The following is a 13,770-nucleotide window of genomic DNA, read 5'->3' on the forward strand; positions in this document are numbered from 1 at the left end:
GCCAAGCATGTTGAGCTTAAGTTTGGTAGCCCCGGTCTATACAGATATTAGGGTCTATGTTTAGTGTCAAGAGCCATGGATAGCACACTTAGTATTATGTATGCACTTAAAAGAGCATCTACCATGCCTGAACCCATGTATTTTGATAAAAATTAGGTTTGAATATGGTACCCGAGCCCATAAAAATATTTTTTAAGCCTTTAGGTTTTTATTTTATTTTTTAAAAAAAAGTTTTTATACCTATTAAATTTAGATTTATAAATATTGCAATTAGCAAATAAAAGTACTAAACAATTATACTATAATTATAAAAATAACTAATTAGCATAAGTAAAACGTTACAATGTGTGTATATATAATAATTACTATTGATTTGAAAAATGGTTTTTTTTTTATCCTGTGATTTTTATGCCTTGGACCCTCAAATTTTTTAGCCTTTTGATGATTTGTTTTTTATAAGTATGAATAGGAATTTTGAGGTGTTGAGAAAATATTTTGTAACTTGATTAATTTTTAGTTTGCAAAACAAAATTTAATTTAATTAATTTAAAATAATTAAAGTTTTAGAGAATAATTTCAAGCTTAAATAAATATTCAATCCTTTTTTTTCTAACATCAAGAACTAATTTGCATAGTTATCGAAAAAGTTCATGTCTCTATTTTAATTTTGATCTCTTAACTTTTTTTCCTTTTAAATTAACCCTTTTATGTTAATTTTATTTGAGATTTGACTTGATATTTTATTTTAGTTGTCTTGATACGAGGATCTTGTAATATTAAAGGAAATTCTCAGTGCTCGGTTAATGCTTAATTTTTTAAAATAAAATAAAATAAAGCTAATTTAAAACAATTAAATATAAAAGGATCACAATTGAAATTAAAAACTATACGGGGAATGGGTTAAATGGGTAGGTCAATTAATTCATGATTGAGCTTTACATTTTGATGTTGACTAATCTTGTAAAAACCAAACTCTATGTTATAAGGATAAACACATGTATGTAACAAGATTTATCAAATGCATGCTAACAAGGTTTAATAGGATCACCACATGAAAACCAATCAATTAAATGTATTATTAATTATTAAAATGATTATAAATTTGAATACAAATGTGTTATATTTATATAAGTAAACTTATTTGTCCAACTTATATGTTTATGAAACAATTTTTGTTTTGCAATCACAAAACCGATATATCATCAGAGCTTGAAAATAATATTAATTTGTCTTCTTAGTAGTCTCAACCTCCTTTAAAAAATGAATGCATCTCCTCTAGTTTGTATTATTACTCAACGTTTGCATGTCAAAATAAATTATTAATATTGTAAAAAAAAAAAATCAAACATAAATTTATGACGTGAAATAAAAAAATGATAATAATAATGGAAAACAATTGTAAATGTACAAATATATACACTTTGATATATTTTCTTGTTATAACTCTTTTCACTGCTTATATCATATTTATTTTGTATATATCCCTTTTTAGCATCCATCTTATTACACAGATGAGTGAATATCCTTCATCCCTTTTTTATTCTCCATCTTGTTATATATTCTTTTACCTTTAGTCAGGTATATTCAGGATTTAGTGGAACGTTAGGTAGGGTTAAAAATATAGGTAGGGTTAAAAATAAAAAGGTATATAAGTTTTTATATGTGATATTATGATAGAAAAGATTCAGAATTGTTTCAAAGTTAACTTTTCATGAGGTGCAACATGCAATAATGTGTGAACATAATCAAAGGTACAATTATTATTTACTACAAGTGCAACTTTTTTCTTGAAAGTTAAATGTTTATCGAATTTTTTTTCAACATTAGCCTAAGAAGGGATCTCAACTTTAAATAAATCAAGTCAATTTAAAAATTAAAAAGACTTACAAAATATTTTCTTGATTTGTTTTTTGCATTAGATGTTATTTCAATAAGTATTTTTGAAAGCCACAATACACCATGTCTTGTCAACTCTTCTACCTTGATTATTTATTAAATAAAATATATATTTGATTTATAAAAGGTTATTTATGTGAGCCATTATAGACAACCTATGAAAACTTATTAAGATATTATTTAGAATATATGATAAATTAGTGGTCATATTATTATAATATCAACCACTATCATATTAGAGTGATGATCTTTTTTTAGGTTCAACTTTTAGCCATTCTTTTAGTTGTCTATCCCTCGTAATCATATAATCATAAAATATATCAAAAATAAAAAATAGCAAATTCTTGATACTTTTTTTTTCTTCAATATTTTCTTTAAAGCCATATCTTTGAATATAGAGTTGAAGTTAGTGACAAAGTATTACAAATAATAATGATGATATCCAATTAGTTGGGTCATATCCATATCATAACCTTTTTAATTTTCACATATCTATTTGATAGTATAACAATCCGGTATGACCACTAGTAGTGTATTGATGAACCAAATCCAAAGACCATGTTCAGTTATTGTTCATCTCTTCTTTAACCAAGGCATAATAAAATGGAAAAACCTCATTGTTTGCATCATAAGCAACCCTAATCAATATATTTGCCTTGTACTTCCTTACTAGTGAGTGTTATCAATACTTATTAGTGGACAACTATATGTAAATCCTTTAATTATAGCTTAAAATGCTTAAAATAGTCTCTCAAAGATAATTATATTACCATCAACTATTTTGTGATTCCACTTGATAACTGTACCTGAATTTGATTCTTTGAGAGCTAATAAAATTTTATGCAACATTTGAAAGGATTTCTTATGCGAGCTAAACAATCGCTCCAAATACTTTCTATTTAGCTATCTTACCTTATGATACGAGACATTCAATACTTTTTGTTTAGCTACCTTTGTCATATGATATAAGACATCGTATTTAAAACCTCTACATATAGTAGTTTGAATGGTAGCAATTTTAATACTTATTTTGGTTTGATAACTATCAACATCATATTAGTAATAAAATATGAGTCAATTTGATAATGACCTTACTTAACCAATGAGTTGAGACATATGCATAGTTTTTTCATTTTTAAGATATCAAATGAATTAAAATTCTTATGATACTCCTTCCTATAAAATATCATTACCATGATGGTTCATGTATACACCATAATTATATATAAATTATTGCTGAACGTTGCACGTTATATTGTAATAAATTTTTTATATGCCACTGCTTAACTATAATAATTAATTCAAACTTAGTTTGAAAGGTTTGTCCAACCTCTAACTCAGTAATTAAGCCTAGATTCTTATAACTCAAAGCTAACATCATAAATATGAAGTTTTATAACTTAACTTATTGACTCAACTAACTCATTTTTCTCAATTGTGTCATCAATACGACAATCATCTTTCTTATCAATTAGTTCAAACCCATCATAACAATACAAAGCAATTTTCATATCTAACCAAATTTTTATATCCATAATTTATTATGTCAATGAGTGGTTTATTGCATTATCACCTATCCTAAATAGATCAGCTTTACATGATGCTTGTGTAGCCCTTTAAGTGTAACTTGAGATTCTAGTGAACTCTATAATAAATGATTTTTTTCATTTAGGTATATTATTTAAATGGAGCTCAAAAATTTACAATTTATTTTTTTATGGTTAACTCGATCATTGAATTTAAACTGTTGTCACTAGAAATAAATACATTGACATAACAACTTAGATATACCCAACTTGTATCCTCCAAGTAATGTCAAATTTAATTTTTTTTTAAAATGCCACCCAATGCCTCCATGTATCAATTTTTTAGTTCACAGTTCACAAATGACATGTCTAATCTAGCATTAAAAAACTCATTACTTCCTTTATTGTAAGATCACCATAATAACATAATAATATCATACTAGAAGATATATTTTATGGAAAAAAATTACAATAAAACCAAATGCTAATTTATCAATATCACAAATTCATCAAGTCCTATAATTTCAACAAAAATTTAATCAACAAAACCTTAAATTAAGGGGAAACAAACCATACCCTTTCTCAACAAATACTGTATTTATCAACTCAAATGGTGCAACTTTAAGATAATTAACACAATTTATAGTTAATTTAAACAAAATCAACAAAAACCTATTTTGTCAATTTTATCTCTAAACAATGTAATTTATCAACTCAATTGATGCATTTTATAACTAATTAATATAAAAAAATCAACAAAACCCTAAATTAACAAAAAAAAAACCATAACCCTAACCCTAACATAATAAAAAATAGCACAAAAAACTTCAACTTATAAAAAAAGGTGGATTATACCTAAAATTATTGAAATAGAGGTTTTATGAATGGTAGTGGTGCATAAAAATCATGATGGTGGCGGAGCCTGCCACGGGTGGAGAGAAAGAAAGGATGTGATGGGGAGAGAGTGTTTTGTTTGGTAAAGAGAGCTATCACGCTACGGAGAAGAGATAGGGGGAGGAAAGAGGGGGGTTAGGGCGACGAAGGGGAGGAAAAGAAAAATAAATGGAAAATGTTTTTTGATAGCGTTTAAATTCTATTGGTCGCCCAGTTCTGATCACGTGTATGTCAAAAGAACCATTTATTTTCACAAATAAGTGCTCTTTTGACTAAAGTTTTTAGCCACCAAGCTATTTAAAAAAAAAAAAAGGTTCCCACAAAACATTTTGCTATTCAGATGAGATGAATTGAGTTGGAAATAATAATTTGGGAAGCAGAAGGAAATAATTAGTTGAACATGCAGTCCGAAATTTTATGATTGGTCTGCATGAATCGCTTGAAATTGATTCTTCTCCGTTTCCAGTACGTGATAGAACCATTCTTTGAATATAGTGATACGATAGTAGCTACAAATTCATGCCAGAACTATAAAATCGATAGTGCTAAAATCTTTTTGAAACACTGACTTCAAAAATGATGGATGGAGTTGGAGTATTGAGGTAACCGGCGGAGATCTTTACGAGTTTTCTAATCATAACACGTGTTTAATACAAACACAACGAGGAAACCACCACAATAGAAACAGCGGTTCCTTGCAGCCGAAACAAGTACAAACTACAAAGAAATGATGCTAGGGGCTAAGATGCGGGTTCGAATGCAGCCTGTTCAAGCCAAACACCATGTAAGTTGGATTGCCACAGTCTTACCATCCCATCAGTTCCTGAGGTTGCTAAGGTCATTCCACTCATGTCCCATTCCATCTGCCACACCTAATTGCAAAGGAACATAATATTCAGGAATCTACTACTTCCCTTTTCAACAAAACTAAACTAAACTAAAGCATGGAAAACATAGTTGACAAATCATATCCTGGCAGCTCCTTGCTACATGTAAGTTTAGCCAGCTGCCCTGGCAAACATTCCATATTCATCTCACTCCAATTGTCCAGTTTGGTCTCGCCAACATTCCATTTGATAATTAGATTATTAATCAGAACAATATGAAAGCACGAAAAAATCTCTATCTATATGATGCATGTACCATCTTTCTTGGATTAGAAAAATAAAGATCAATAAAGATTCAAATGCTGGCATTTATACCTCGCCCTCGTATCCAGAAAGCAATGCAGCCTTTTCTACTGAAAGCCTTCCATCCAGGTCAGGGTTCAACCTAACATGCCATATTGTAATACCTTTGCGAGTTGCAACAGCTATTAACTCATATGCCCTGTGCAGAAACACGAAACCAGTTTAGTATCTTCCAAAACAGACAGGACCGGTATACTAGAATTACTAACAAAGCAGGAGTCAAGGGCCATGACAGCCCTCAGCAAATTGGTTCAAAGCCTTAGTATAGAAATTTTCCACAGTTTGCACCTGCCACATTTCTTTGCTGATTCACATTCCAGACAGTTTCCGCTAGAATACCTACTGTACATATGGCAAACAGTAATGATTAGGGTTTGATTTCCTTAGTATCAGTATTTTAAACCCAGTCCTGCTCAGATCTAAATCCTACATTTTTCTCTTTGATGCCATCTTTTTTTTTCCATGTCTTGAATGGAAAATATTATAGAAATCCTACAATATCTTTTTTTTTTTGCCTTTTCTCTCGGATAGATTGCTGTAATCTCATTTGATTTTAAATCCTTAAGAGGTCCACTAGATTTAGAAATTGTTCAGATTTTATCTTGAAGCAAAGCGCATAAAACAATTTGGATTCCTATCATTTGTCCACATAAAATGGAAACTCAATTTCACTAATCAAGTACCAAACCCTTACCGGCCAATGTTAGGTGCCCATGCAACTGCAAAAACCTGATCGCTTTTGTCCAAGGACAATGCTAACTCAGCAACTGGAAGCCATCGATGATGGGCCTGATCAAAAACCCACACCTGTGGAAATATAGCATCCAATTAGCTTGACCAATAAAACAGTTCATCAGCTGATTTTTTAATCATTTTGGAAATTAATCAGCAACATACAGAAAGGAAAAATTTTCTAGCATATGATGAAAGTAATCTTGCCTGCACTAATATTACCTTTAGTAACAGGCATTCAATTGAGTTGTGATTCACAAATATTTTTGTTTTTATTGTATGGAAAGTGACATTCTTAAATTTTATTAACATGTTTCAATCAACACCGGCATGAAATGAACAGAATATAGCTTCCATCAGATGCATGATACACCAACCTTAGAACTGTTCAGTTGAGGTGTATCTGAGTTGAAACCCAGAACAAAGCTTGGTTCCTGGCTTTCATTCCGTTGTGGATTCCAAGAAATAGAAGCAGAAAGGCACGAAGCCTTCCCAAATGTTGAAACTGAATCAATCACATTCTGAATTTCAGCCTGCTCAAAAGAAAAGGAAGAGAAAAAGAAAGAAAGAAAGAAAGAAAGAAAGAAGTTACACCTTTTTAAGCAGTTTGTGTATCATTGAGAATTCATATATAAAACAGAATACCTGAAGCTGCCAATTCTTCAACTCGAAAGGATTCAAAAGCTCATAGACTTTCACATGGCCATCTGAATATGCCACAACCTGTAAACTATATACACATAATTATAAATTGAAACTGAACAGGTATATTAAATTTTGGGCACGAAACTTGATACAACAATGTCACACATTTCCCAAATGCTATTGAAGCAGAAGCTGAAGGCATGTGTGTGTGCGCACACGTGTATCCTCCCCTAACATCTAAGATGACTATTTCCTTCCAACAGAAATGAAAACCATACCTTCTTTGCTTAATCAAAGCAATATATTTCTGTTACATGATGACCATAGTTAGATCAGTGGATATTTCAATATGCTTTCTAGCGAAAAGAGCTTGATGTGCCACAATTGTTTTGTTAAAAAAGACTTGGCCTGTTTTGAAAAACACCTTTAACACGCATAAGGAATGCAGGCTTACTATAAAATCTACTACTTCAATGCTTTATGGTGATTCAGTTGCATCCATAGCTCCGAGAGTTTCAAGAGCTCACCATTTTCAAACTTGTCCGGATTACTCCGAATTGAGCATCTAACACTTTACTTCCCTTGCTATGAAAAATCTTACAAAGCTTCCATTGAAGAGGTAGTCCATCTACACAATTATATGTAAATAAAAAACAACAATAACAGTGTACATCATCTTAATGAAACAGAAAACAATTCCAACAAACACAATCAAGCTCGAAAACAAAATCAATCTCAATCTGCATTTTAAAGTAAAAATCCTTTAATGTTAAGAAACCATAAAAACCTTTATTTTTAACAAACAAATAGTACCTTCAGCAATCTCCTCCCACAAAGACAGACTCCCATCTCCACAAATACAGGCCACTGCATCCCCATACTCTGGTGGGATCCAAACAATTTTGACAATCCCACCTTCATGTATCTAAACAAGAATAAAAACACAAATTTAAGCTAAAAATAGAAACCCATTAGCGAATTTTGACACAAAAAGGACTGAACTTACTAACCCTAATGTTGGAGGTGGCGGTGAAGGAAGAGGAAGCAGGGTCAGGTGAGTCGAAGATTGAGAGAAACCCATTAAAAGAACCAGTTGCTAGTCTTTGGCCACAGTAGTTCCATGAAGTGCATGTAGTGCCTTTATCTAGAGTTGCCACTGATTTCTCCATGTCTCAACACACAAGATGCGCGAATTCCTTGAAATCGGAGGTTACCGAGGCATGGCTGCTCTTGGTTTTGGAGAGGTTTCTAGGCCCAGTAGATTGCAGGCTTGGGTAGTGCAGTGTGTCAGATTTTATAAAAATGGGTAATAAAAACAAGGCCCAATATATTCCCAAAGAAAATAGAAGACTGGTAAGCGGTTACCCCCTTTTTTGCCTCTTATTTATGCACCATATCTAATCATGTTTTTTAATTTTTTAATTTTTTAAAATAATCTTAATTTGATAATTTTAAAAATAAAATAAAATATTATTTTAATATATTTTTAAATAAAAAAAAATTAAAAACAATATGTAACCATTTCAAATAAGCCTTGTAGCCATGGCTGGATATGAATTGGCTCACAGCATGAAAGACATGTGTAAAAGAACAAAAATATTATATATATATATATTGAGTCAAATTTGTGCATCGCCTTTTGTATAGGACTCACGGGACAGAAACAATTTGTGATCATTTTTCTACTCTGCCCTCGTAAATTTTTCGATTTTCCAAGCCATGTCCTTGTTATGGATTCTGGTCATTTATTTTGTATAGTGTTTTTTATCTTTTTTATCTTTTGTTCTGATTAAATAAAAAAATTATAAAAGAAGGAAAATAGAAAGAAAGGAGAGGAATGAGAGATGATTTTTGTTAAAGAAACCAACTATATATATATATATATTGTTATTATGAGTTTTTTTTTATTATACATACATTAAAACACAGCGGAGCTTTTTATGTATTTTTATGAATCTATTCATGTTATTTTATTCATATTTTATCGTACTATTAAATCAACACTGAAAAATGTTTAATAAAAATAAATTATAATTTATTTTATGTGTTTTTTTATAATTAAATAATTCTTTATGTATTTTTTTACAGTTAATTTCAATGAAAAACAATTAGAATAAGTAATAATATACTAGGACATGCATTTAGAAAACATATACAATATACACAGTGCATGGAATTGTCTCATGCTATTTTATCTTTTTAATCTTAACTCTTCTATCATACGCACCATCCCAAGCATATCCCGAATAAGTCTTGGAGAAAAATAAATTATATCAAGATTATTACAGTCTTCAGCATAGTTGTTATGCATGTCCAAGGCTTCGGGCCCTCAAGATATAGGTCAGCATATTAGGTTAATAGATTAACCTAGTAAGTAAATTATAGGAATATATTAGGTTAATGGATTAACCTAGTAAGAATAAAGATGTGAATGGTTTCAAATCTCATACACCACTTTTGGTTTTCCGCACTTTCTCTCGTTAAAACGTTATATATAATGTTTAAATTGATTTTTATTACAGGTTCTAGTACAATGCGCTGACAAATCAATTAAATGATTATTCAAAAGCATAACAATGCTTTGAATTTCTTTAGAAAATTGTAGGAAAAAAGAAAAGAAAAATGGAACTCCTATTCAAATCTACAATATCAAGAATTGAAAAATTAGTTTTTAGTATTTTTCTAGATTTATAATGAATTTAAAAAACTCAGATTCTCCAAACAAATATCAATAGCCAATTTAAAATAATAATTTTTTTCTGATCCTTATCCAATAATTATTAAAGAATCATCTTAACCTAATAATTTAAATTTTTAGATGAGATTATAAAATATAATTTAATATTATTTTCTAATATATTCCCTCAAATAAAAGTTTTTTTAACTTTAAACTTGCACATGTCTACATTATATTGTGCTTAATTTTTATCAAATAAATAAGGACAGTGAGATTCGAATACCATGTTAAAAAACCACCTCAACCCAATAACTTAAATTTTTAGATAAGGTCTCAGGATATAATTTATATTATATTCTAACAATAATAACATATTTTTTCCCTTTATTTCTTTTTCATATTTCATATCAATTTATCTCATTTTATATTTTTTATATTTTCATTATTAAATTCTTATAGAATTTTATGTTGATTTTGTTTATGTTAATTAATTTTATTTTGGATTTATTGGGTAAACAACTCTATTTAATGGTTCTTATAATCCTAATATTTAAAATTATAATCACATTAAAATTGTTGTGATATTTTTTAAATAATTTTATTACATTTATCATTTTAAAAATATTATAGGATACGTGTTAAAAAGGTAAATACACTTTTGTCACGGGGTAAAGTTGACATCATGGACAGCTCATGCCTGAAAAAGTACTGATCTAGACAGCTTGTACATGTTCTTTTTGACCATACAGAAAACACCAAGGATACTTTAAAATTTTTAATCAATCACCCGCTAATTCTCAAAAAAACAAAAAAGAAAATAATTCACTCCCATTATTTTACGATCTTTTTAATTCTCTGGCTCGAGTCTTTTTGTGTAAGGGAAGTTTAGTGTCCAGAAGGAAGCAGAGCAAACTATAGCTTAATCACTATTGTTTAAGAAAATCAACCAATTAATTAATTAAATCTCATGATTTCACAAATTATATATTAATTCTTATATATTTAAATCCGTTTGATAATTTACTCTCTCTCTCAACTTAATGTTTGTTTTCTTGACAAATAGAAAAGAAGAGAAGAGAAGCAAATAAGACGAGAAGTTTAGTTAGGATAGAATACATTTTTACGAAAAAGAAGGAAAAGAAAAGAAAATGAATTGAGGATAATCACCACCAATCAAATGACTATTTAATTATTTTTTATACTACTAGAATTTATTAATTAATTTTAATAGATTACATGGATTCAGTTATGATAAACTCAAAGAATAATGGTTCGAGACATCTATAATGGGGAATAATAAGGGGGAAAACTAAAAAAAGAACACCATCCCTAGGATTTTTTGGCTATGTCAATTTTTTGCCCAAATTGTGAATTCTATTAATCACACCCTTGAAGTTTCAAGTCATTTCCACTTTTAACCCTCCAACTTTCTTTCATTACTTCCAATTTATTCTTGTGATAAACTGAGAGTTTAGAACGTTTGCAATATCCTCTCGAGATTCATTAAGTTTTTTTCAATTACACCCTTAAATTATCAAAGACCTTAATCAAATAGATGAAAGGTCAAGAGACTAAAGTTAAAAACAAAACCAGAAGTTCAGAGGAATATTTAGACAAAAAACATATAATTTAGGATGACAATCGTAGAGATCCCCAAACCAACATGGTGCCTGTCATAATTATGAACTGCCCCAAATCTCCTCGAGGAACATGGCAAATGCAAAGCACGTTGACAGGATTTAATACTTGAGCACTTGATTACGCCTCTAGTTTTTGCAACTGGAAATCTCAGGGCAAATGACTGGTTGCATAGCTGAAAAGTAATGTATTTTGAATGAATAGTTAACTAAATCATAATATTACCAATTAACAATTCAACATAGGTAGATTAATCATAAAACGGATTTGCATCATCCAGTGAAACACCTGATGGCTTGAAGGCTAATGCAAAACATGAATAGTTAACTAAATCATAATATTACTAATAAACAATTCAACGTAGGTAGATTAATCATAAAACGGATTGCATCATCCAGTAAAATACCTGATGGCTTTGAGACTAATGCAAAGCATTACCTTTTACTTTTTATGGTCCTTCCAGATTCTGGCCACCTCTGCTAGCGACTTTGTAGATGACCCATCTTCGCTCAAAGCCCTTGTGGCAGCACTTTTTAGTTCATTCATCTTGCTCTTTATCGATTTCCCTTCTTCTCCTTCAAAAATGCTCCTTGCATAATTTGCAATATCTTCTTTCATCACCAGCCCATTCTCATTCACTTTCACCCTCAATGCAACCTTCAAACCATCTGCTAGCAATACTGAATTCATTTTTTGTTCTGCATAGAGCGGCCATGCAATTAAGGGCACACAGTTGGCTATACTTTCCAAGATTGAGTTCCACCCGCAATGAGTCAAGAACCCTCCAGTTGAACTATGGCTTAAGACTTGAATCTGAGGAGCCCAAGAAGGCACCACGAGACCAACCCCTTTGGTCCTGTCCAAGAACCCTTCTGGCAAAAAGGCTAAAGGGTCATCAGCACTTTGGTTGCCAAAGTATGTGGCATTGGTAGCCTCATCGTGTGGGCTCCTAACAACCCAAAGAAATCTTCGGCCACTCATTTCCAAACCCAAGGACAATTCATTTAATTGAGCATGAGACAAAGTCCCACCGCTACCAAAAGAGACAAACAGCACTGACCCTTTCGGCTGCTTATCTAACCACTTCAAACACTCAGATTCTCCCACATCCCCACTGGTTGAACCGATCTGTGTTAGAGGCCCAACTGGGTAGACTGGAGGCTTACCGATATTATTCTCCTCCATCAAAGCCTTAAAAGCACCCGGTTCCAGATCAATGAAGCTATTAACCATAATCCCAGCAGCCGAATTGTATAGTTTACATAAATGAAGGATCCATTTGTAGGCATCATCTTTCCTATCCTGCATCGGATCAACAAGATCTCTTCCTTGAACCGGAACACAACCAGGGAGTCTGACCGGTTCGGTCATATCTTTATACTCACCGGAGTACGTTTCATCAAGCCTAGGCAAGTGAAAGGACAAAGACAACAGCATAGCATTTGTCGGAAAGAAGACAAATGGCAAAACATCAAACTCTTTAGCAATTTCAAAGGCAAAAGGACCAAAAAAATCAACAACCAAAGCCACAACCCAAGTTAAGTCCGTCAGAGTCTTCAAAGAGTCACGTAAAGCATCAAGAGACCGAGTCAAGCTGAGTGTGACGCGAGTCTCCAGCAAAACGTCCGGTGGGAGGTCATCGAAGTTGACTGGAGGGAGAAAGACGGAGGATACTCTTTTAGGTAGGGCTTGAAGGAGTTGCCTATGGGGTTTCATGGGTGACCCATCGTTTGGTATGATGAAGGTGACAGAGAAGTTGTGCTGGTGAACGAGTTTTTTGGCCAACTCAACAAATGGGATTAGATGACCCATCCCCGGAGATGGTACAATGACTACCTGGGGTGATGCCTCCTGGCCTTGGATGTTGTCCATGGTGGTTTTTTCGGTCAACTGGAACTTGAGGGGAGATGTGGGTTGTTTCACGTTTGGTTAAGCGTCTAGAGTGATAACAGGGAGACAGAAGATAGGATAGGGTAAGTGTGCGGTTTTTCTAGCTATGTTTTTTTTTTTAGTTGACCCGGTGAAACGAGAGTCTTTTTGTTTTTGTTGTTTATTTAAATCCTTGTTGTTAACAGAGAGAATCTTAATTTGTTAATTATGTTGTTAAAGTAGAGTGACAAGAGCTTTAAACACAACACACCAAACATATGTTAGGTGGCCTAGTGGTGTATATCTTAGGTGGCTGGTAAGATTTTGTGATTAAAAAATTTGTATTTATTTGGTTTTAAATATAAGTTTTTTAGTTATTAATATTAGTAGCTATGAAAGGTTTATTTGCTTATTAATTTTAGAATTTATAAAATTAAATTGATATTCATATAAATTCATCCAAACATCAAATTTTAGTTAAATTAAATAAAATATTAACAAGATGAAACTTGATTGTTTTAATTTTTTTAATGTTTTTATTGATATAACTAAATCTAATTTTAAATTTTAAAAAATTGATAAGGTTGACGTTTGATATAACTAAATCTAATTTTAAATTTAATTGAATTAATATTTTAAAATTTAAAAAATTGATAAGGTTGACTTTTGGCCAACCAACAACTTAGAATATCTTTGTAAAAGT

The 13,770-nt window shown here is 31.2% G+C and overlaps 2 protein-coding genes across 2 annotated transcripts; both read right to left on the reverse strand.

Moving 5' to 3' along the window:
• Nucleotides 1-4,743: 4,743 nt before the first annotated feature.
• On the reverse strand, nt 4,744-8,155 carry LOC105124278 (protein SEH1-like). Its single transcript, XM_011024223.1, has 8 exons — nt 7,894-8,155; nt 7,697-7,808; nt 7,411-7,511; nt 6,884-6,961; nt 6,616-6,771; nt 6,201-6,313; nt 5,519-5,645; nt 4,744-5,188 (listed from the first exon to the last, which is right to left on the reverse strand). The coding sequence occupies exons 1-8, from the start codon at nt 8,050-8,052 to the stop codon at nt 5,057-5,059; spliced, it is 978 nt and encodes a 325-aa protein (XP_011022525.1). The 5' UTR covers nt 8,053-8,155; the 3' UTR covers nt 4,744-5,056.
• Nucleotides 8,156-11,038: 2,883 nt separating this feature from the next.
• LOC105124279 (hydroquinone glucosyltransferase-like) lies at nt 11,039-13,224 on the reverse strand. Its single transcript, XM_011024224.1, has 2 exons — nt 11,637-13,224; nt 11,039-11,373 (listed from the first exon to the last, which is right to left on the reverse strand). The coding sequence occupies exon 1, from the start codon at nt 13,068-13,070 to the stop codon at nt 11,640-11,642; it is 1,431 nt and encodes a 476-aa protein (XP_011022526.1). The 5' UTR covers nt 13,071-13,224; the 3' UTR covers nt 11,039-11,373; nt 11,637-11,639.
• Between the last annotated feature and the right edge of the window lie 546 nt (nt 13,225-13,770).

The sequence above is a fragment of the Populus euphratica genome, unplaced genomic scaffold (genome assembly GCF_000495115.2).
Source record: "Populus euphratica unplaced genomic scaffold, PopEup_1.0 scaffold4.1, whole genome shotgun sequence".
NCBI lineage: Eukaryota > Viridiplantae > Streptophyta > Magnoliopsida > Malpighiales > Salicaceae > Populus > Populus euphratica.